Source organism: Malaclemys terrapin, chromosome 9 (assembly GCF_027887155.1).
Source record: "Malaclemys terrapin pileata isolate rMalTer1 chromosome 9, rMalTer1.hap1, whole genome shotgun sequence".
NCBI lineage: Eukaryota > Metazoa > Chordata > Testudines > Emydidae > Malaclemys > Malaclemys terrapin.
In genome coordinates, this window is record NC_071513.1 from 26,268,202 (window position 1) to 26,293,760 (window position 25,559).

The following is a 25,559-nucleotide window of genomic DNA, read 5'->3' on the forward strand; positions in this document are numbered from 1 at the left end:
TGTTAAAAACGTATTACTGGCACGCGAAACCTTAAATTAGAGTGAATAAATGAAGACTCGGCACACCACTTCTGAAAGGTTGCCGACCCCGGTCTAGAAAGAGGGATTTCACCTTGCTAAAATGCTAGGGTAGGCCAGTTTATATGCTTTTTAGCTTTTGTTTATTGTGTGATATAAACTCTCCTTTAAAATTTCCCCCAATCAACACCCGCTATTTAAATTCTGCTGGTAAAAGTACAAAGTATAACATATTCCTTTGCTAGTTCCTTCTCTGAACACTTTCTAGTTTATCAATATCTTTAAAATAATGAGATGTCGGGAACCTAATACAACATTTCTCAGTGTGATCACGCTAGAAGTGTACAAAGACTATAATCTCGAGGTCACATAACACTTCCTCTTTATATTTAGTACAATGCAGTAACCTTTAGAATACCATATCCAATTGCAAACTCACTTCTAGCTAAGTGTTTCCTAGATGTACTAGCTTACACTTTACCAAGCTGAATATCTTTTTTTTTTGCCTACAGTTCTAATCTCACTAAGCACTTGTGTTATTCTTATGTCCTCACTGATATTCTGATCTCCTTCCAAATTTCATGAATAATTTTCATTAGTGTGCTATGAAATAAGTTCTATGAACTCCTTTTTGTAGATTATTAATGAAGATATTAAATATCACCAACCTAACCGATCCTTGCTATATCCTACTACACCTCTCTCCAACATAATTATTTCTTTGTGGTACAGCAGCCAATTTCTAATCCATAGTGGTATTTATAGTTAAGACAGTTTGTTATAATCAAAGATTTTGTGAATTATCAAATGCTTTATTAAATCCAAATACACACTTTTTTTAATCCATTAATTTTGTAATTCTATAACAAAGCAATCAAGTTTGTCTAGTGAAAAATATTCTCTCTAAGCTTTACTGCTTATTTTCATGGTTCCATCACCATCTAGATTCTTAGTGATTTTTTTCTAGTCTCCATATTTGCGTCAGAAGTTAGAATAAAGACAGCAACAGAAAAACTCTTCTGATTTTGAGTATCAGTACTACACTTACTTTCCTTCCATTTCCTGTTAATGCCCCAATTTTCAAGGCGTTTTCAAACAAGAATTGTCAGTAGTACAAGCACAATTTCTCTACTTGTTCTATAAAGCACACAGCCCAATTATGGGTAGCATTGAAATATGCATCACTCCAATTAGCTTGTTAGGCAATTAATACCATAGTAGGCAAAGTCTAAACTGACTTATGCATTCTAGTTTTACAGGTGTACTTGCCTGTTGTATGCTGTCCCCATTAACCATATGAGGTAGAAGTGGCACTTCATTCATTATAGGTGTGGCTTCTAATGGAGGCGGCTGGTCGGCCATCATGGCTAAAATGACCGTTCATTGACAGCGTCACACATCAACCACCTGCTGAAATGAAAATTCAGAATCAAGATCAGGAGCTTTTTTATTTTAATAACTTTCTTACTAGCCTCATTTTTATAGAAGTTTGCCCTTCATATGAGGTGTCTATCTTTGAAAAGAAAAATATAGCAGCGTAGATTCTCTTCTTCAGAAGAAAGATTTTTTTTTATATTAATTGGTTCCTTTACTTACACCACTCATACCAACTTACTGACATCTGAAAGTCCCAAGAACAAAAAGAAAGACGACTTCCTTATTCCACACACACACACAAAAAAACAATTATCCCAAAGATGTTAAAGTCATTTCAATTTGAGACGAAAAAAGTTACTACAAGAGCCATTTTCAAAATCACTGCAACTTTAAAAAAATGCACAAATTATTGGTAATTCCAAGGATATTTAGCAGTTTTGAATTTGGAGCAATATTTATTGGGTGTATCTGTAGGCCCACTACATTACAGACACACTAAAAGCCCAAAACATTTTCTTGAGCGTGATGCTAAGGAACAGACTTGTGCCATACAGAACCTTACTTCTGTAAGTAAGTTCCTGAAATTCATTATATGCATCTTTAAACTGAAACAGCACTATCACGGAGACATCAGAAGTAAATAACTAACTAGGGCCCTGTGTGTAATACAGTTTCACAGCCATGTAAATTACTGCATAAAGGTGGGTTATTTTAAAATTGCTGAATTTTTACGCTCCAGAATTTAAGCTTCAATAGAAAGAATTAAGTTTCTAAGTCGCCAGTTTAGCTCACAGAGTGGTACAAACCTCTAAGAGTTTTTACAATGCAGTTGCTTATTATCAATAGAAATGTCTGCCACAAACTGAAAAAGTAAAGTTTAGAGAAAGCATAAAATAAATCAAAAAGTTAGTAGCAAGAAAGACTGACTGGACTGGGATGGCCGCATTGGAGAAGGAAAGAGGTGTGCTGCACAATTCTGGAGTCTCTATTGTATATTTATGAGGTCTAATGTGCTGCATAGGATAACAGGATACAGGAAATGCTGTATTACATTTCGCTGATATTTCTTTCTCCCTCTCCACCTTCTACAATTTAGACAGATTACTACAATGCAGCCTTGAGTATTTCAGTTTATTAAATTAGCATCTTGCATAGACTGAGATAACTCAGTGTATAATAGTAAGTTCTCTTAGTCTGCTGCATCACACTCCATATTGGGAAAAAATGATTCCTGTGATTATTTCAGCACTTAATGATGCATTTACACCATGGTAGCAATGGTAGGGTTACCATACGTCCGTTTTTTCCCGGCTTTTTGGTACTCAAATCCCCGTCTGGGAGGAATTGCCAAAAAACTTGAACATGTCCGGGAAAGTGTTCTTTGGGGGAGAGCAGAGAGAGCAGCCAGCTCTGGGAGCTTGGGACAGAGCTAGGTGCGGCGCGGGGCTGGCGGGCTCTGTGCCTGGCCATTGTGCACAGGCTGAGAGCGCCGGGAGCAGCCCGCCGGGAAGGTGCTTAATCAGCCTGGCTACAGCAGCCTCTGGGCAGCTGAGCACAGCCACAGCTTGCAAACGAGACCCCCCCTGCCGGCCCCCGGGCTTACCTCCTGCTGCCTCCATCCCCCCGAGCACGGTGGACGGGGCACAATTTTGCAAAGCTCAACAAAAGTGTCTGCTGGGATGAGCCGGCGGTAACCCTTTGGCTGCCAGCACGGGCTGCAGTGAGCAAACCCAGCTGCACAGACCTATTGGCAGCTTGGGGCGCTTTCGAAACGTGTTGGGAGCTGTTCAGCCAAGCCACAGCTCTGCCCTTTGCGTTTTCTTGTCATTTACCTGGGACATTGGCCAGCAGCATCTGGGATCCTTGTTACTTAAGGCAAGGCTGACCCATGTGCTTAACTTTACACGTGTAAGTGGGCCCCCAATCTGAAGTTGAGTGGCTGTGCCAGGGTTTGCAGGATGAGTGTTTAAAGCAGGAGGCTGAAGAGGTGATCGCTGAGGGTTGTAGTTTCGCTGGGGTGCTCAGTTCACTTGCATGCACCAAAATGACTAATAATCTAGCTTGTATTTGTTCATTTGGATTCAATCATATAAAAAGAGTGCTAGAAATCAGCCCTGGGCCCCATGACAACAATTAAATACACATCTCTATCAGATAGCACCCTGCCGCACCACAGCATATAGGATCATCCCCGCCAATCAGTGTAGCAGCAAAATCATCCCTCATTTCACTCTGCCCTGACCTCACCCCTGCAGCTCCCCCCAGACACCTCAGCTCTGTGCAGCTGAAGAGCGGAGCTGCCCGAGCGCTACTGGCCTCACGGTTTGCCGGGCAGCCCCCAGATCTCCAGACCCTGCGCCCCCAGCCGGGCGCTTCCCCTCCCAGGCTCCAGCTGCGCTGGGGAAGCGCCTGGCCGGGGGCGCAGGGTCTGGAGATCTGGGGGCTGCCCGGCAAACCATGAATCCAGTAGCGCTCGGGCAGCTTCGCGTGGCTGGGAGGGAGGAGGGGGAATGTGGGGCACTCAGGGGAAGGAGCGGAGTTGGGACGGGGACTTTGGGGAAGGGGCGGAGTTGAGGGGAAGGGGCGGGGCCAGGGCCCTGTGGAGTGTCCTCCTTTTTTAAGGTTTAAATATGGTAACCCTAAGCAATGGTAGGAGCACTAATGTAGAGTGACTGATGTAGTTTGTCACCATGCCATCTAACCGTGTTCAGAGTAGCTCTACAGTGAAGGTGGGAGAAATCCCTGAAATCCTTGGTGCATACAAGGTCAAAGAGACCTACAGCATCTAACTGAAAAACATTCCCTCACTCAGAGGAAGTTCCCATGATAATTGACATAGTAGTAGTTTTAGTTCAAAGCTACTGTAACTTCTCACAGCACATTATGAAATATCAAACAGTACCAAATACAAATAATGTAACTGGACACCAAATACCTTTTAGCTTTGCTTTTAGCAAAGGAGTTTTAGGAGAACAAATGGGACTGCACAGGTGTGAGGGCAGAAATTGTCCCACAAAGTTTATTTTAAGCATGCCAACATTAGTAAGTTACTTGTATCCTGAATAAAATAATTGTTCACTAAGTAATATTTTTGATCTGCTGCAAACAAAATGTACTGATATCTGATTGCATATAATTATTCCACTTAAAATAACTGTATTGTAATGTTGCCATTAGCAATCCTTAAAGTAAGAAAGTCACATGGCTTTCACTGTACAACTCCTGTTTTTATTGGTTTAAAGCTAAATAATTAAAATTATCCATAGCATGATTTTAGCATACATGAGTCATCCAAAATTTTGCAAGACAGTCTTTGATCTACGAATCAGTCATATCAGAAGATGGAAATAAACACTTAACAGCTAAGAAAAAACCCTTATGGAAACAGCATTCAAATAATGAATAAAAATATCAAATTGTAAAAATAGGTATACAAATTATCCTAACACCTGCAACTTCAAATAAATATTTAACGTTTCTATCCCAGTCTCAAACTTCTAACATAAAATAATGTATCCTGGGGAATACTGCAACCTCGAGGAAATTTCAAATATAAATACTACTATGTTGTGGCAGCCTTAATTCAGAATGCTCTTATGTCTGAAGGTGTACTACAGCTGTTTGGCAGCGCTTAGCACTTTCCAGGAGGGAGAAGTGGGAAGCCGCAGACTCAGGGGAGGCGGCGGAAATTTGGGGAAGGGGCTGGAATAGGGGGGCAGGGAGGTGGCGGAGTTGGGGTGGGAACTTTGGGGAAGGGGTTGGAATGGGGCGGGGAAGGGGTTGGAAGAGGCAGGGGAGGGGGGAGGCGTCAGTGATGCAGCTCTCATGCCAATGTACTAGTCCTCATGTGGCCCTCGTGGTCATTTGAGTTTGAGATCCCTGGTATATAGTAAGAATTCACAGCCCTATTATTTCTTCTGTTACAGTGGTATCTAGAGGCACCAGTTATAATCAAGGCCCTATGTACTAAGTGCTGCAACTTTGTATTTCTTGCATTAAACAGTTTGGAACAAAGCTTACGCTAGGGAAAGAACACAAGCCAGAACAGGAAAAGAACAGGTTAAAATATATTTAGTAAGTTAGATGTATGCAAGTGGGCAGGGCCTGATGAAATTCGTCATAGAGTACTTAAGGAACCAGTGAAAGCAATCTTGGAACCGTTAGCAATTATCTTCAACAACTAATGGGAATAGTTAAGATCCCAGAGGCCTGGAGAAGGGCAGTAATAGTACTGCTGATCCATATGTCTAGATTTGACAGATCGGTGGTGAAACCTCCTCTTCAGGGCAGGCGTGTATATCCACAGCGAGCAGAGGGTAGCCCTGGAATCTTTCAAGGTATGGAGGGACTCATCGTCTTCTATTGAAGAGGTGCAATTAATCGAAGGGGAGGTCCTTGATGGTATTCTGGACCTCCCTAGGGACCCCTGATGTATAGAGCCATGACTCCCTGAGCATGACTAATCTAATGCTAAACAGGTAAACTGTTAAAACTACAGTATTTACAAACTAGATGATTTTTATTTAGTAAAACGAAGCCAAAGCTGCAGACACTAAAGATTCCGACTCAGACCATATGGGAGAAGGAACTGGAGAGGCAGTCTGTCTGCCCTGCTCTTATCCCCTCAGTCAGAGGCATGATGTGAGCCAGGGTTCGTGCACAGACCAATGGACAATACTTTCAAGTTTAGTGGCTCTAAGCGTATGATGTGCATCAACAGGGACCATCACTCGAAGAAGAAACTTTACTTTCCAAAACTTCAACCCCATTTGTCATTGGTGGGATATGCTATTTTAACAAAATTTATTAAGTGAGTCTAGCTTAGTCTGTTGGCTAATACTACAATGAAATAGTGCAATGATTAAACTTGATAAATTATTAGCTTAATATCCAAGTTCTGGTTTGGTAAAAATTAGTTTTTGTAAGGCTTGAGAAAGCTATTTGCACTGAAAAAAATCCACAGGCCACCCTTTTACTATTAATAAAAGATGAACTAATACACAAATTCCAAAATTCTGATTTAGGTCAATGTGAAGCAGGAAACTAATTCCATCACGGATTGTGCTATTTTGTAGTTTTCCAAGTTGCAAAAGCATTGTGACAGTCTGTATCCCTAAATTCACCCCTTTTACAACAAAACTATAACGGATTTTGTACAAAGTATGCCTTGTGAGGGATCATTTGAAGACTTGATGTGCCAATCATTATTGTTCTGACAAAATAGGTGGCAACATTGCACGTAAAAGTTATAAGATAACATTATTGAGACATATTCCAAGTTTAGAAAAGCATGCACAAACCAGTTCCTCAAAGACAAAACGCACACTTACACCACAGCCAGGTGTCAACATAATCAAATGGACTATCGCCTGGTTAAGCAGCCATTCTTTGGCCAAAGAAGGGTGTAAGTGAGAAATTTACATTTTGGCATTAGAACAGCTTGAGGTTCCCATGCAAACAGACTGTGTCATGAACCTCAGCTGGAGATGATTTTCAAAGAGGCAAATAATTATAAAAGGTGAGACCAGAGAAGACAAATCCTCTCTCCCTTTAGGTCTACTCACAGCAACCACAATACCTGAGGTATATAGGAAACAGGTTGGGGAGAGATCCTGGCTGAAAGATTCAGCCAGTAAAACTACTAGAACATGTGGTAAGATAGACTTTCAATTTGAATTCACTTAGCTTGTTAAGTTAGGTATTAGTTTGCATTTTACCTTTTATTTCTTTATAACCAATTCTGACTAAGTGATTACAAGGCATTAATCTATCTTTCTGTAGTTAAACTTGTTTTATCTAAACCAGTGTGTGTTTGGACTGAAGTTGGTTGGGAAACTCCATTTGAGATAAGGTTTGTGCAGATAAAAATCCATTATTTAATTAAGAGAAAATTAATGAGCTTGTATTGTCCAGGAGGGTAATGTGCAGTACAAGCACCACATTTCTAGGGAGAAGTCTGGGACAGGGAATTTGCTAGTGTTGCTCTGTACTGTAATATAATTCAGGAGTGGCGGGCTAGAGCACTCAAACACCACCACTGGGAGTAATTTCCATGCTAGAGGCTGTGTGTGAGCAGACAAGGAGTGGTTGCTCTCATAGCGAAGTCGTGTAAAAGGCACCCCATTTTGGAAAATTGAGGAGACAGTTGTTCAACAGTCCAGATTGTACCCTAGGGAATATCACAAGCATATACCGAGAATTAATCAGTGGGCAGTAGCTAAATTTTCTGGGACTCTGTCACCGTACAGTGTAGGCTTTCAAGTCAGTATGCAATTTAACTTGTTAATTTTAGTAAAATTAGATTTTACAAATGTAATTCTTGCCAGATTCATTTCTCTACAGAGGTTTCCAAATGATGTATTAATTGGAGGATCTGTTTCCAAACCTTTGTTTAGTTGGAGTATGAATTAAAGTCTGGTATAAGATGCAATCTGCTATTTTTTAAAATAAAGAAACAAGGTTTCTATATTCTTTTGATACCCACAAGAAATAGAGTTTTGATTTAGTATACCAATCTGCAGTTTGATGGCTTCCCACAAACAAGCCATCAACAGCACTGTTTTGGTAACAGAATCTTAAAACCAGTAAAACATCAAAATGCATCATCCATCCCTAAAAGTAGTTACTCAGGTTATTTTCAGTACATATTCTTTTTAAACTTTAGTAGCTGAAGTCAACTGCACATAAAATTTGGCAAATGTGCTTGAAAAATAGTAAAATACAATTAAATCAAATATTCTAACTTTTGTATCTAAGTATCTTTGGTTCTGGTAGACTTTATTATGGAAGGTACAACAATTGAAAAAACTTGGTTACGTTTGCATTCAACAATACTTCAACAAGCATCAGCAAGCCTCACATTTTTGTTTCAACTTTGTGTAGTAGTTCATTAAACTACACCTCTACTCCAATATAACACTGTCCTCGGGAGCCAAAAAAATCTTACCGCATTATAGGTGAAACCGTGTTATATCAAACTTGCTTTGATCCGCCGGAGCACGCAGCACACCCCCTTCCCCCCCCGAGCGCTGCTTTACCGCATTATATCCGAATTAGTGTTATATCGCTCGCGTTATATCAGGGTAGAGGTGTATCTGGATTAAGTGCAGTGTAATATGTACATGTTATGGTCACACATTTACTTCTGTATTATGCTGCTTTGTTCTAATACAGTTTTCAATCCCTTTCAACACTGGCATTTTTGAGATTGCCAGCCAAATTAACATTTAGGAAGATTCTCCTATAGCCTCCCAAGAGTTGAATTCTAGAATGCTGGATTACTGTTTACACAGAATTGAGGCAGTTAAACTTAGATACCCTATGTGTTGTATGCATAATATATAAAGATTCATAAACTTTCTCTCACACTACTAGAAGATCAGGTAAAAGTAAGTAGGTAAAAAAAAGTTTCCTATTTAAACTTCCCCATCAGAAGTACACTTGAGTAATTCAATATTCTGATGGTATAAATCAGGTAATCATATTTAAAAAGAAAAGTTACAAAAGAAAGCAACATTTTCCATAGGCAGTCTCGATTACAAAGGCTTCTAAGAAAAACAGAGAGAAGTCTATATGACTAGCTTCCCACAAAACAAATACTGTATATAGCAGGGATAGGCAACCTATGGCACGTGTGCCGAAGGCGGCACGCGAGCTGATTTTCAGTGGCACTCACACTGCCCAGGTCTTGGCCACTGGTCCGGAGGGCTCTGCATTTTAATTTAATTTTAAATGAAGCTTCTTAAACATTTTAAAAACCTTATTTACTTTACATACAATAGTTTAGTTATATATTATAGACTTATAGAAAGAGACCTTTTAAAAACGTTAAAATGTATTACTGGCACGCGAAACCTTAAATTAGAGTGAATAAATGAAGACTCGGTACACCATTTATGAAAGGTTGCCGACCTCTGGTATATAGCATTGTGACTGACCTCACTTGCAGATACAGGAAAAACACAGAGACTGACAGCTGAAACACCAGCCTTCCCTTCTCTCTTGCTCCCAAAATTCTCTAACACACGCTGCTGCGATTATTATGAATTCCCATTGACTTGGGCCCAGTATTACCAAATGCTTAAATGAACACAAGGGGTCCAAAAGTTGGGGGGGGGGGGGGGGGGCAACCACACAGATAACAAGAAATGGGTAGCAGTGATTCTCAAACTGTGGGTCAGGACCCGGTTTTAAATGGTGTTGGCAGGGCTGGCATTAGACTAGTTGGGCCTTGGGGCTGAAGCCCAAGCCCCATCCCCAGGCCTGAAGCCCAAGCCTGAGGGCTTCAGCCATGGGTGGCGAGACTCAGGTTACAGGCCTCCCACCTGAGGGCTGAAGGCCTAGGGCTTCAGCTTTATGTCCCCCACCCTCACCCCCGGCAGCAGGGCTCAGACTTTGATCCCCCCTGCTCCTGGGGTTGTGTAGTAATTTTTGTTGTCAGAAGGGGGTTGCAGTGCAATGAAGTTTGAGAACCCCTGCACTATTTCATAGTTGAGGATATTAGTTCCTCAACTATGAAATTTTTTACTTAAGAACATTTTGTTTAAAAAAAAAAAGGGGGAGGGGGTCATATTTTACTTCAACCAAAAAGTTAAAGGTATATGCAATATTAATATACAGGAAATGGTAAATATCAGACTTTTACTTAAATTAACAGAAGGTATCTAAGCTTAATAGGCAGTGTTTAAGATTAAGGGGAGGAAAAAAAAAAATCAAACTGAGTCTTTTGCCAAGTAAGTTAATAAAACTATATCCACTGGGATTATATAATGGAAACGCCATCAAAACTTTAACATAACATCTCTAACAAGAAGCTATGATATGAAGTCATTATTAGTTTTCCTTGACAAGATATTACACCTCTTATTTTATGCAAAAACTTGCATTTGTTTTCAACATAAAAAAATTCACAACTAGTATAAAACACCAACAGTAAGCAACAATTTACAATAATTAACAAGTTTCTAGTGAAATAAATCTCCTAGGAAAAGTAATGTGGATATTATAAAGTCATAAGCAGACTTGTAAAATTAAAAAAAAATCCAGTCATTTATATTCACAGCTTAATGGTCTAAAGAAAGTAGCACAGCGAGTTTTTCATGAAAAGAAGTGACAACTAATAAAAACATCTTGGGAAAAAACACTCCACAGAAAAGCAGCAGTGCTTTTGACAGATGTTTTATCAGCGTTTGTACTGTACTTTGAGCCAGATTTTTCCTGATAGAAATAATTTTACTAATTTTTATGAACATTCATGCTACTTTTGAGTAACCTACTTTTATCTTAACACCTGAAGTAAGAATTCAGCATGTACAAGGCTCTTAATTAGTAACAATATCTATTTTAATGTAATACGAGGGGGAAGGAAGAGAGAGAAAATTAGCCTGTTCTAAGGAGAAAAGGTTGTTTATACTCAATGTCTGTATGGATTTTTCCCCTCCAGTCTTGTATAATCATCAAAATATAATTGCCTTTTGTTGGATTCAAATGCTAGATCAATATTTATTTCTGGATTTAACACATTTTAGACTCAGTGACTAGGTCTCACATCAAAATATTTTCCCAATACCCAAAAGTCTCCCCAGAAGGGCACCACATGTCCTTGAGAATACCATGGAACTGTGTTCCAGTGGGCCTTAGCAGACTTAATGTTATTGGCAATAAGTAATACAATTTCACACACATATACATAGTCTCATGTGATCTATTGTGATTTTTATTTTGTAAAGAAACAACAGTGTTGGCACAGGACCTCACTAATAAAAGGCCACCTGCAAATCTTTCAAGTTGGCTCCGTCTAGTAGCTGTCAAACTTTTCAAGCACTGCTTCAAATAATATTTAAAATGAGATGCCAGCTAATTCAGACCCAACATTTAGGATCTGCAAAAGTTTTCACAAACACTGAAAACAAATTTTTGAAAAAGTAAAGAGACTGCCTGTTAAAGCGTAAGTCTCAAGAAATGAGCATGACTAAACAAATCAGATTAATTTAATTGTCCAAATAAAGCAATGCGCAGAAGCTAAACAGATTGCATAAATAGTGAAAATTAACTACAGTACCACATAGATGCTAGAGTGGTCTGTATACATCTTAGATTTATTACATAGTTAATACATGTTTGTTTTTTTTAAAGTCAAAAAATTCAAAATTAGGGATAAAAACAAGAGTAATTTAAATGTACTTCAAATGTTCCAACCAAGAAATACTCATTTGAGTTCACCCATCAACAATAACTCTGTCCTTTCACTGCCACTTGTCCTCCAGTTCCCTGTAGAACAACCCCACTAAGTGCTACATTAATTCTTTCATGTTGAGCACATGAATTCATATATTAAGGCTAGATGAGGCAATTATGATAATCTAGTTTGATCTTTTGAGTAACACAGGCCATAGAATTTCATCCAGTAATTTTTTCACCAAGCCTTTAACTTTAGGTGGAACAAGAACCTAGCTTTTACAGATATCCAATCTTGATTTAAAGAATGATAGTATGTTATTTATCTCTGCTTTGTCTTGAGTAAAGTTATGCTGAGAAGGATGAAGAAAAAAAATCTGTCACCTTTACATCCAGATAGCTGTGACAAAGTTTAACTCCAGTCTGTATTTATAATGTGGGGATTCTGACCTATTGGGAGGCTAAATGAAGTATCCAGCTCTTTGAGTAGTGGGGGACAAGGACTGGGTCTTGCATGGATCATGTGTGGATGGGAATAAGCAGGATGCGGTCTCTGGGCTGTAACAGGGGTGAGGTGGTGGGGAAAATGATGTCTGCAGTCCTTAATTAGAAGCAGGGAAACCACAATTTACATACAGACATGTAGAGTTTCTCTTAGGTAGCTGGAATCTGGCTGAAAAAAATCAAAAGGCCAAATTTGCTAAGGGGTCATAGATATCTGGTATTGGTACCTCAAATAAATATTTCCAAATTTTCTAGATATTTCTGATTTTTTTGGTGTACAATACTTGATATTTCTGATTTTCCAATGTGTTTCCTCTGTTCCCAATAATTATCATGTTCCAATATAAATTAATGCGCTATTTATAACTAATTCAGAGATTGTTAGAGCTTTTTATTTTTTGGAAAAAGCTTCTTATAAACTTTGACATGTGAAAATTTTATGTGCTGAAATTGCTATATTTGAGGCAGAGAAAAAACTGGGGGTTCCTGTCTTGCTTTGGGACTCTACAGAACACCCTGCCAATTCCTATTGAGGTGTCCTGACTTCTGAACATCTTAAATCTAGTATAACCTGCCAGCAGAGTTTATGCCCTCTAGAGTTTACAGGTTCAAAAACCCCATACCTGCCCAAGCCATGGAACAACTAGAAACTTAAAAAAATAAACGAAGAAAGGTCAAAAATCAGTCCCCAGTGAGAACAAAAGAAGAAATTCAGAATTAATACAGACCAGGCTATTTTGAGCTAGGAAACATTTCACAAACTGCAATACATTGCCAGTTTTTCAAACATCAGTCAGATCTCAGACACCCTATTGTATCACCCCAATCTTAAAATATTTCTCCTGTGCCAGAGGACCACACATGAGAAGTTTTAGGCAGATTGGTTTATTTATGGCAAAATTAGAGGGGGTATTAAAATCAGGCTTTTAACAGAAGTCTAGTTACAATTTTAGTTCTGAAGAGACCACCATCTCTCCATAACACTAATCTGTTCAAAGCTAGTATGTTTTTACTAAATCTTTGGAAATAATTTAGAATGATACCCAAGTGATTTTTTTCTAAACCCTGTCTTGTATAAAGTTTGGCTTCTAGCCAAAAAGGCACCACAAGTTGAATTGACAGACACTGAAAATATTCTTTAGGGCTTACCCAACAAGTATGTGCAGTCAAACATTTTCTATATTTACAACTGGGGAAAATACCATATAATTTAAGCCTGTGTTCTCAGGCTGGGAGACCTCAGTGTTAGGAAAAAAGGATAAAGTTAACTCCAGAGACAGAATATAAGATTATTTACAAAAGAGACTACACTGCTTTATATTAAGTACATTCTTGCAGGAACGCTGCTGTTTAACCTGTTCTCATCCTCCCTTAATACCCAAATAAGCAGCAGAATGCCACAGTGATTTAAGGTAGCGCTATCTGCAAGATGCTCCTGTGCAGAATTACTTTCCAGGTGACAGTATCAGAAGCTATATGAAACACATGCTGGCCACAATTTGAGAGTTTTACTGCTGCTGCAGTCATATAGGAAGTGCTATTGCTCAGAAGCATATCCAAGATAGTGATTATGAACGTTCTTTTGTTGGAGGCTTTTAAACAAATTGCAGAGTATCTGGAGATGCAGAAACTCATCAACACCACAGAGAAACTTTTGTTGTTGCTTTTTAACAGTTCTTCCAAAAACAGTTTCCCCAGGTAATATACAGAAAGAATTGTGTTACAAATCCTTTCATGGGCCATGTTCCAGACTTTGTACCAGCATAAAAGTTGTGTTGGAATCTTTCTGGAAAGAATTATGTTTAAAAGCTGTTTTGGTTAACTTGATTTCCCTGTAGTGTAGACAGGACCAGAAAAACAAAATATCAGCAGTGGCTTTGATACTAGGAAGACTCCCTTGCATTTATAATATGCCCTTGACATTTTTTGAGCACTCCAATCCAAGGAAATTAATTTGCAATCATATGGATTCAAAGGGGAATCTTTTTACTGAAGCAATTTATAATCCTCTGGGGGGATTAAGTAAATAATATATAGAGCTAGATAATATTGCTTTTGACCAGTAGATCTCAAAGTGATTTACAATGGAAGTATCATCAGATGGGGAAACTGACGCATGGGTGCAACCTGATGCTGGAAGCTTATTAGATTTTTTTAGTTAGATTTAGGTGGTCAGTTGACTGACCATACTCTGCCACATCAAGGGTCATCCCCAAATATTTTAACTAAATGGTTAATTTACTTGGTATCAGGCCCAAATATACAATTTATATAATACAAACATCTATTATATTGCCATTTGGGCATGCACAGTGTATCAGGTTTTTTTACACCTAACTCCCTCTGCATTCTGAGCATTAAAGGGACTTAGGCATTCAATGCTGAATGTCACAGTGCCTAGAAAAAAACAAAAAACAAAAAAACCAGAAACAACACTGTGATCCACAAAGCCCAACTTAGGCCCCCCATACAATAAATTGGGAGAGACAGGTGCCCCCAGACTGGAATTCTCAAAGTTAGCATGCTAGATGGGGAGTCGCTTAAGTCAGTCAATAGGAGATGTCCACCAGAGGGGTGCGTGCTAAGCCCAGTCACTTTTCTGGAACACAGGCTGCCTGGAGGCATATAGCTCTGCCAGAGATCCAGGAACTGGGGGAAAATAGGAGCTCAGCCACCTAAGTTGCATGCAGGACCCAAAACAAAACAGCTGGGAGCAGAGAAAGGATTTGAACACAGAACTGCCAAGTGAGTACCCTAACCATTAGGCTATGGAGTGTTCTGATGTGGCTTCTCTGATGTGGAACAACTTCAATAAAAGAGTGACACTTTAGTAAACAATGGAATACTTAAATATTATTTGGGCCAGAGAACGAGTTAGAAGGACTATAATCTAGTGGTTAGAGCAGTCATCTGAGAGATGGCAGATCCCTGTTCAAATCCCTTCTCCCTCTCAGGAGGAGAAGGAACTTGAACTAGGGATCTCCCACATCCTAGGTGAGTACCTTATCCACTAGGCTAAAGATTATATGGGAGCACCTCCTCTGTCCCCTGCCTCCAGCTGTTTTGTATGACTCTGCCTGAGGGGTCCAATCTGCTAGGCATGCTCAGAGGCTGCCTACCGGATCAGGCCCCTGCACAAAACTTGGGCAGTCAAATGCCTGTCTTTCCCAGTTTATGAATTGCTCAGGGGTTTAGGCAGAAGACAGGTGCCCAGGCGCCTATAGTGAGACTGCAGCCTGGATGCCCAGAGGAAAAAAATTAGGCACCAAGAGACTTTAGGTACTTATAGGGTTAGGAGGCAGCTGAGAGGGCGTTTTGTGGATCGTAGTGGTACCTAAAAATGGGATTTAGATGCTTAACCACCTTTGTGGATCCCATCCATAGAGCACAATACTATGAAGGAGCCAAGTGGCTTCTGAAATGTGCTATTTCCACTTAGGTCAATGGGAATTAAGGATACGCTACTCCTTGCAGAATTGGGCTCTTAGAGTGTTTAATTCTCCAACTACAAGGAGCAATGGGATTAAGATGTTTTCCAGCTACAGGTGGTTTTTTTTGGTTTGTGTGTGTGTTTAAGCAGATGAGTGCACAACAGTTGCTTTCTTTCCACTTGCTGGGAATACAAGGTGTTTTGGCATCAGCTAACTTGTTCATGTTGCTAATGCTGTCCTGAAGCTATAAAGCATGAATTCTTTAACACTTAGTACATTAAGCTTATTTAACACAATTAAAGATAATTTCTTATGTGAAAATAGGCTAATTACATCTCAAAGCATTGCTCTGGATGTTTAGGGCCTGAAGGAATCCATTTTATTTGTATGTTAACACTGTACTTTGAAATCCTACATATATCTCTCTCTCATTTGTAAATCTGAAAAAATGGCCTTAAAGAATTATAGGAAAAACAGACAAAAGTGTCCGAAGATAAGCAAACGAATGACTTGGGCTAAAAAACTGCAGATTTACGTCGCAAAGGCAGAGCCATTGCTGGAGATCAAGGTTAGAGACAGAAGGAGAAAAAGAAGAACCCAGAAAATAGGGAACAAAGATTGTGACAATGTCTGTAAAAATTCCACAACAGCTGAAACATAAACACAGCATTGGCTGAGAATACTAAGAAAACTGTTAGGCTGAATGCTTTGCATTTAAAATTAAAGCAACTCTAGACAGACAAGACAAGATTGTAAGCTCTTTGGGGCAAGGACAGTCTTTCTGTCATGTGTTTCTACAGTGCCTAACACAAGAGGATCCCAGTTCATGACTGCTACCATAATACAAACAGCACAGCAACGCATCAGACCCTATTCAGTCACCAAAACAGAAGCAGGTTTTTAACCTCCTCAAGAAGCTACAGGTTTCTGTAGCAAAAGCAAAATGTTTGGATGAATGCTGATCCCTTGTGAGATCTCAATAGGAGCTGCATGTGCTCAGAATTTCTGAAGTCCAGGCTACTTACATAGGTAACTAACTTTAAGCACCCATGTTTGAAAAATTTGACCTTAATGGGAAAAACACAGTGAATTAGTAATTTCTTTCATTAGAAACACAGGTAAAACTGAATCCTTTCTAAGGTAATTTGCATTCAGAAGAACCAAGTGCTACTCACTCAGCAAGCTACCAGCTCTTTCTTAAGTACCTGGGGAAGATGTAGCTTTTTGTCTGAAACTACACAACCCGTATATTGCTTATTAAGCCTGGAAACAGTCTCAAGGTAATGAGTATGTTTATTCAGACTAGCCCATTGTGCAGAAAAGACATGGAAGTGCTTCTGAGGTGGTTAACTTGAAGACCCAAGTGGCAAGATACCAAATTCAAGCCCACTAAGTGGCTGATTTAAGTATACTTTACCTTATGGAGGATATTAATTTGGGTACAGTATTTGAAGATTAAAAAGTTGTAGAACAAGAAATGTTTGAAAATGCTTTCAGATGAAACTGTGAAATATGTAAACTCAATAAGCTTTGAAATAAGAAGTGAATAAAGAGAAGCAGCAGTCTAATAGGGAACAATGAAACATACAGATCATTAAAAAAAATCATATCCCAGGAAAGGTTCTCTATTAAGAAACTGGTGAGACCAGTCACTTCTTTTTGAACCCAACAAAACAGTAGTAAATATAGGACTTCACAGCGTTAATACAATCAGGAGTTTGTTTTCAGGCCTACATCTGCACTAAAAAAAGCAAAAGTTGTTTTCCCGCTAGCTCTGAGTCAGTCTCCTTATGGGAATCAGAAATGAGCTTGGTCTACGCTGTCAATTTCTGATTCAGATGCAAACTTTTCCAATATAAGAACTCATTTACAAAGCATGATTTACTTTAGTTTTGTGCTTCAAAATAAAATAAAAAATTACAGGCCTTGCTACAAATTAAGAGAAATCTTAGTGTTTACTGCCTTGCTACACCAAAACAAGGGGAAAAACCCCATCTTTTTACTAAACCTCCAAAGGATATTTAAACTATCATGTCCCAGTCTGATTGCTCAGCAAGTCAGTCTAAGGCTTGCTCTCTATACACACACACACAATAACTCAAAGGAATGATGTTAAAATGACTTAGTTAAACTGGTTCAGCTTTGTTTGTGGATGCTCTCATATCACGTAATCATACCTTTAGTTAAATCAGTGCAACTCTGGGTGAAGGCAAGCCCTAAATTTAACAGCACATAGGACAGGTTTATAAAACGTGAAAGCTTTCCCAATTTTGATTGAATATGTCCCACTTGAAACCTCCATTCTTTTTCCGCTTTTCCTAAAATCACCAGAAAGGGAAAATGTTCTCGACAATGACTAAGATTTTGTCACAGTTATTTTTAGTATAAGTCACAGACAGGTCGTGGAAAATAAAAATTCACAGAAGCCTACAACCTGCTTGTGGACTTTTACTAAAAAAATAACAGGGGGGGGGGAGAGGGAGAGGAAAGGAGGAGAAGGGACGGGGGACAAATGAAGTCCGAGCCCCATGGGGGTGGTTAGGTGGGGGGAATGAGAGCCAGACTTCTGCTGGGGGTGGAGTAGGGAAGGTAGACACTGTGGATGACAGCTCCAAGGCCCCTGCCACCCACATTGGCTGAGAACCTCGGGGCCAGCAGCTCGGAGCTCTGGGGTTCCCGCTAGCTGACAGCTCTGGTCCCAGATGAAGATGTCGCGGAGGTCTCTGAAAGTCATGGAATCCATGACTTCTGTGACCTTCACGAAATTTTATCCTTAACAATGACTGATTTTTTTTTGTTTCTCTTTCCACTTTGGTAAAGATTGAGTGTTAAGAATCGAGAGTGTTGTGCAGAAAAATTGGGGTTGCTATAGTTCAAACCTAATGTTTAATAGGTTAGTTATATAAAATCTTAAATCTTGTATTTTCAGATACCTACGCCTGAAATGGCAAGAGTATTACCATTTGTGTTGTACCCATACCAGAAAGTTCATTTTCATAGATGTTCCATGTTTTAACAATTTCCATGGCTGGAGAAACCTTTTAGATAACAATGGCCGTGTACAACCATTTAAGACTATCAATGGGAAGAAAGGAAAGAATTAGTAACATATAAATAAACAAATTTGAACACACTTTTGTACTTTTTTTATCCACTCTACTTAATATTTAGAATCTCTGGGTAGTTAAAAAAAAAGTTTTAATACATTTATATCCTTAAGTCTTTGTAAATATTAAATACTACCCGATTCCTGTTCTTTCAAATACCTATAGTATCACAGTCCTTCAGTAATCCTAATTAGAGCAACACATTTACAGTACAGATTAAATAGCTAACTTCGCTTAAACCTCCACAAGGCAGAGCCAAATAAACCAACCCCTTTTATAGTGTTATCAGTGTTGAAGATATTTACTATAGGGCATTAAATAGCAGTAGATATGTATAATCATTGTGTTACTTTATTTATAACAGTCAGCTTAACAAATGTCTTTCGCCTGACAAAGTAATAACTACCTAGTCCAAGGACAGTATACCAAGGCATGGCTACCAAAGAGTTCTTAGCATACAAAAATCTCTTGTGGGTGTTTCAAGACGGCCCTCTCCCTACACAACCAACTGTTCATTTTATGGGAGAAATTAACTATTCTCCATAACTGAAGTACCTCTTCCCAGGTGTTTGCTTTTTATTTAGTCTTCCAGTTTCCTGCAACCTACCACTCTCTTCCTCCATGAGCCAACTTGTGTTCTTTCTCCAGTTCCATCTACTGCTTTGGAAGATAATGAAACAAATTATACTGATTGGGAAGATTCAAATGAGCAGAGTAGCAGCCCTTTACAAAGATCAAAATGGCACGTCACAAAGTATGAAATGTGGCTTTAACAAACAGCATGTAGTAGCTGTGATACGTTATTGAAAGATGCGAGTTCACTGTATGAAAGAAAAAGTGTGTGTCTAGAACTGGGGAGAGGAGGGAAATCATACAACTGTACTAGCCAAGAGAATAAAATGCATGACTGTAAGCCGTTTGCAGCCAACACTATATACCAAATAGAAGTGCTTGAAAACATAACGAAGGGCAATGTTTACATAAGGACATACAAGTCTATGGGCTTTTTGGTGGATGTTAATTTGTATAGCACTTCTACAAATGTCTTTTTCTCCCATCATTATCCATTTTTGTGCTTATAACAATTAGAACAACAGTTAATTAGATTCAGACCCCACAGCAAGCATTAGATGACAGATTAAAGACATACTTCTTTCAACTTTCCAGGAAGAGTTAAGAAGTTACACAGTGTATATCTGTACACCAGAAAGCTCTTTTGCATTTCACAAGAACTTTTTATGCTGCAATCACTTATTTTCCACCCATTAAAAAAACAAAATTACTCTAGCTCACTGGTTCCCAACCTGTGGCCCATGCAACTTATCCTCATCTCAAACTAAATTAAGAGAGACAGAAAAATCTCTAAATACTTTTCTAATACTGTAGATTTTTCATGAAACAATTATAATTTCTACAGGGATCTTATGGAGTTATAAATAAGAGAAAGGAATCCATGAGAATCTTTAGCTTTCACAGTTTGGACTGTTTTAATAAAGAAACCCTGCTGTAGGTAGAAACAAACTGGACATAAAACAGAATTCAGTTTACTCAGATTCATCTTTATTTTTAAACCGGATTGGAACCTTCAATCTCAAAGCTATTTAGAAATATATATATTTTTTTAAATCTGAAATGTCATCTAGTTAGTTATTTGATCAATATATTATTACTGATTAGGACTAAATATTTCCTTGCTGTGTGTCAGCACAGCTTCTGCTTTAGGCAGGTAAATAGTTTCTGCTATATATTTTAACTTGTTTTTTGTATCCAAATGCCACTTATGCAAGTCGCCAGTACGATAACACCACGTAGCAAAGAAAATGTGTGAACCTAATGCCAACATAAACAAGATAAGTCCACACTGCTCCTAATTAAATAGTTGATATCTATTGTGTGTCAGTCACAATGCTGATTTTAGAAACTGTTTTAATAGATTTTTTTCACTTATTAACTATTGCATCAATGTTTACATAGAAACATTTAAAGCCCTTTTCTTTCATCTTCTCCATCTATCAGTGTTTAATTGTGTGTATTTTTCCATATACTCGCTGGCTCATAACTTATCCAAGTTTCTTCCAAATAAGAAATATCCAAGTCCCAAATGTAAAAATTTTGACACTCATTTACATTCTTTCACTTTAAAATGTTACTAAAGAACTGTAAAAAGAAAACTGTCAGCTCCGTATGATCAGGAAGACTAAGATTCACAGAACAGGGCATAAGTCTAGGAGGGTTCTATTTCCGATTATCATTAATTCACCGTTGACTTGATCTTGTGCCTATTGATTTTAACAGTGCAAACTCAACTGGCAACTCACAATTATAATGTACTTCAGTTTTTCCTTAGGTAAAATTAAGATGAAAGTAGCCCTCTTCTCTCTGAAGACTTCCTGACATCAAAAAAGAACATGAAACATTGCATACATTTGATAGCACAGGTGAAAGACATCACAGAGCACCCAATGATCAACTCCAATAAGACCAGCAAATAAATTCCAAGGCCAGCCAAATTTGTATGACTCTCAGTACCTAGGCAGTCTTAAGTTTACTCTTGGGGGAATTCTGTGCTACTGCACAAGCGCAGAGAGAATGTCGCCCTCAGATTTTACTCTTTCCCTGCAGAATAATTGATTTATACACCCCTTCTGAGCAGTGGTCCTGAGCAGGCACGTCAAGAGCAGCCAAGGGAGACATAAATCACCTTCTCGGGAGGGGTGGGGTGGGGGGCTGGACATGTGTGCGAGACTTTGTCCCTCTCACTCGTTATCAAGTTGCGCTTGGAATGGCAGGGCTGGGGTTGTCCCACCCGGTGGTTCCTACCCTGCACAGGCTCAAGCTGCTAGTCCTGGCTGGGCTGGAGTGGGGACGCGGCTTGCTCTTCCCCTGCATGGGCTGCCCCCGGGTCAGGTCATACCCACCCCCAGGAACCTCCCTTGGCTGCAGAAAGCGCCACATACACACACATCCTGCTTCCTGCCGCCCTCACGCCCCAGCCACAGGAGGAGGGAATCACTGTGTGGGGAGCTGTCCTCCCCATCTGCCCAATCTCCATATATCCAGACCTTCCCCTACTCCAATCAACTCCCACCCCCCTACATCTAGAGCTTTACCCTTGCACTCAAACCACCCACCCCACCCAGCCTGTACAATGACGGGCTGGAGCTCAGGCTCTAGGGCCCTGCACAGTGGGAAGGTCCCAAAGCTTTGTCTCTAGTCTGAGCCCAGAAGACTGCACAGCAATGAAACAGCCCCACACCCTGAACCAACTAGCACAGGCCAGACACATTTTCTTCTTTGCTGTGTAGACATACCCTTAAAAGCTTTTGTGCTTGACATAATGGAAATATTAATATTGCCATGTGCTCTGTGGAGCCATATAGATGTACTAATACGCCTAGTAAGGAATCTGTGTGTCAAACCACATTTCCTGAATCTTTTCTGTTATCTGTTTTGTTACAGACATACTTACAGATTGGTAATTTATTTCAAAATACCTAAGTAACTGAAAATGACACGATTATATTGTGTTATTTTGACAAATAAAATATGCAGAATTTTTAATTTTTTGGCACAGAATTCCCTCGGGAGTATAAGTTATATTTAGCGTGTACAGAATGACACACTACAACCTTGTGTGTGTGTGTATATATATATATACACACACACACACACACAACATACAATAGCAGTGTCCATCTTAAGAGCTCAATTATGAAGCTAACAGAGTTTCAGTATTATGTAAGTATTAAAAAATAACTTGCACGTTATGAAGATGTGCTAGTACACAATGTATTCTTTGGAAATTAAGGCCCCAGTCATTAAAGATACTGTCCAATTATTAAAAAACTGGAAAAGATTAAAAAATTTATAAAGTTAAGCAAATTTCTTCAAATTTGAATTACCTTGAAAATATTTTATCTGATAGGGAATGTAAAGAAAAATCAACTATTTATCTATTTGTGTGGCCTAGAAAATGTGTTCTTTGTGCTAACTCAATAGCTACAAACTAAAATCTAACTATAAAAATTGCTCTGCTAAAAGCTTTCCAGTAGAAGGTACTGAATTCATTGAAGTTGTTAAAAGCAGACATGTTACATTCAAGATAGGGAAAGAGGATTCAACGAATGTCAATGGAAACAGTTGCTAATGAAAAAAATATTTTTTCCTTCAGAATATTACAAACAAAAATTAAGTACTATTCTAAAAAGTTGACAGTGCCCTTTTAAAAGTATCTACAAGTCTAACCAAGTCATTTTAAATTTAAAACTATCATCTAACTCAGGTTAGTCTACAAAACAAGAAATTGCTTCTTACTTGGAATAAAATAAAGTGATGGATCTGGCACCAAGTTCCAACCTCCAAAGAGTGTGTATGTTAAAAGATTAAAATGTCCTTGCCCTTATGTATATGATGAGAGCCAAAGCATTCAAGGTCTTTGCAAATGCTAGATTACGAATATGATCGTCTACAGAAAGTCAATTTTAGTCAGATATACTGATTAAGATCCAGGTCTAAATATTGAAAAAAATGAATCCTCAGAAAACGGAGGCAGTTTCCATATCAATCAAGAGACACAGAACAATAGTAGATTTACATTAAGACTGGAAACAGACTAAGGGCTCCGAGCCAGTGGTCTGTCTATGCTGGTCGATACACAGAAAGGATTGTGTTAGCACCACGGAAAGAATAAATTATCGCTGCTTTTACAATAAGCTCTTCAAGAATGTAATAAAGAGTTCAGTGTGTGCTCCTCACTCAGGAATCCAAAACTTTTCAGTTAAGGTCTGGCTTGCACTAAAGATAACAGCTGAAAACTAACTATCTTGACCTGGGCAAACTTAATCAGAATTTGCCTTATGTTGCACACTAGAAAGCAGGTAAAAGGAAAAATCTGATGTTATTTTGCTGGTATTTTGCAACAATTACATTATATTTTCTAATAGCAATAATTTGATTCAGAGACCTGGCATTGTTATTCATAATCATTTGAAATTTAGTGATAGGTTGACTTGTAATTAAAATAAAGATTATTTCCTTCTTTAGTCTCTAAGAAGACATCACAACCTTATTAATATGAGGACACACCTGCTTTCAGAGGCATATTTTTAAGTCTCCCTTAGTTACAGTGAATTAATTATTTATGTCACAGAAAAGTATTCCCAGAACTTTTCATACCCAATGTATTTTTTGTAGTTGACTAAGTTTTCAAAGTTCATGAATCACAGGGTCACTAAATAATGGTTGTATTAGAGCTAGGGTTCCAGTTTTCTGAACTTAAAACAGATGCATATTTTTGTTTCGATACAATATACTTCATACAGAAGAATCCCAAAATATTTTTCAAACAATGCATATACATACAACCATATACTATAGGAACACACAGTACAACTGAAATGCAGTAACTGTACAAAATTGGTGAGAGTTGCAGGTGGGGGAAAAAACAGCATTGCCAAGGCCAACGGGACAAACTATCTTATGAAAAGGGCACTGGAATTCTTACTGTCTACACAGTGCAGATAGGATTTTGGTTTTAAAGGTCTCATCAAAACTTTTCCAAAAAATAAAGATTGGTATTAGTATTGACAGACCCGCACACAGTCAACAGAATACAAAACGTTACCCCCGCCAAAAACAACAACAAAACCCCAAACCACTTTAAAAATGTCCCACCAAAATATTCTGCTTGACTTTGTTGCAAAGCTGGTTTCAACTTAACCTCAAAGAAGGACATAGTGTGTGATCAAGGACTGTGGCAGGAAACACATTTGTGTAGACAGAGTTATCTTTATTCTCTCTAAAAAAAGTGTGCACATTATGAGTTACTGTTCCAAATAATTCCACGCCAATTCTTTGAAAATATTGATAGGTATAATGCTTTAGTACAATTGCTGAGCATGACAAGAAATAAGCTATTCTAATATTACTTTAAAGATGAAAACTACTTGAAATATGCATAATATCTACAGATATAATGGAAGTTATAATTATTCAAATTCATTGCCAAGGTACTGCCTAACTGCAGCCCAGGCCAAGTTTTTGAAAAAGAAAATCTTGTTGCAACAATCCTGAACCTACAAGTGAGTGAGCTACTTGTAATAGCTTGTTCCAAGAAACTTTAAGATGGTCAATACAAGGGATCTTTTCATAGAATCTTGTAATTAAAAATTGCAGGTTAAAATACAATGGAAAATTTTCACTATACTTTCCCCCAACCCTATTGGAAGGTCAGAACTGGCGGGAGACCTTTCAACTCGGCATTATGAAATATCAGACTAACGTGACCCAATCTAATGACAAGAGATCACAATGAAATGCAAGGATCCCACAGACTGCAAGACTTGGGACACAGTGAGGCAAAGTCTTGGAAAGGAAGAGAGCATACCAACTAGCTATTTTTCCAACAGGCACAAAAATTCATATATTATAATTTTAGGTCTCAAGAAATGCAACCATTTTTCCTGTTGTTCATTTTTATCCCTTTTCACACACATCCTTTCTGCCTTTTACTTGAGGAGTTCGGAAGACAGGGATAAGGAATTTTTTTTTTTCTGATAAAGGCACTGGACAGCATATAAACTACCACTATTTTGTTGATTTTAGTACATAAATCCAAAGATATTTTATTGGTTTAAAATACAGAAAGGATGGTCCAATGATTAGGGCACTACTCTGGAACTCAGGAAACCTAGATTCAATTCCATGCTCCACCACCGACTGAACGCATGATCTTGGACCAATATCTGTGTGCCTCATGCCCCTCACATCTGTAAAATAGGGATAACAGCATTTCGCTACCTCACAGAGTGTTGCATGGACAAATACATTAGAAGATTGTGAGGCACTCTGATATTGCAGACTTATATAAATACCTAAGATATACCTGAGCTCGTAGTTCTACTGTAAATTCAGTTGTTTTCTGTGTCAATGTTAATACTTAGGCTTT

At 38.6% G+C, this 25,559-nt stretch overlaps 1 protein-coding gene across 5 annotated transcripts in view; it reads right to left on the bottom strand.

Annotated features, from left to right (window-relative positions):
* LOC128842882 (fibronectin type-III domain-containing protein 3a-like) overlaps positions 1 to 25,559 on the bottom strand; it is a 77,247-nt gene that overhangs the window by 49,971 nt on the left and 1,717 nt on the right. For 3 of the 5 annotated variants that reach the window (XM_054039145.1, XM_054039141.1, XM_054039144.1), the window contains exon 2: positions 1,288 to 1,428. In XM_054039145.1, coding sequence (XP_053895120.1) covers positions 1,288 to 1,383 — 96 coding nt within the window. In that variant the 5' untranslated portion in view covers positions 1,384 to 1,428. The remainder of the gene's footprint in view (positions 1 to 1,287; positions 1,429 to 25,559) is intronic. The other 2 variants (XM_054039142.1, XM_054039143.1) reach the window with 1 other exon arrangement.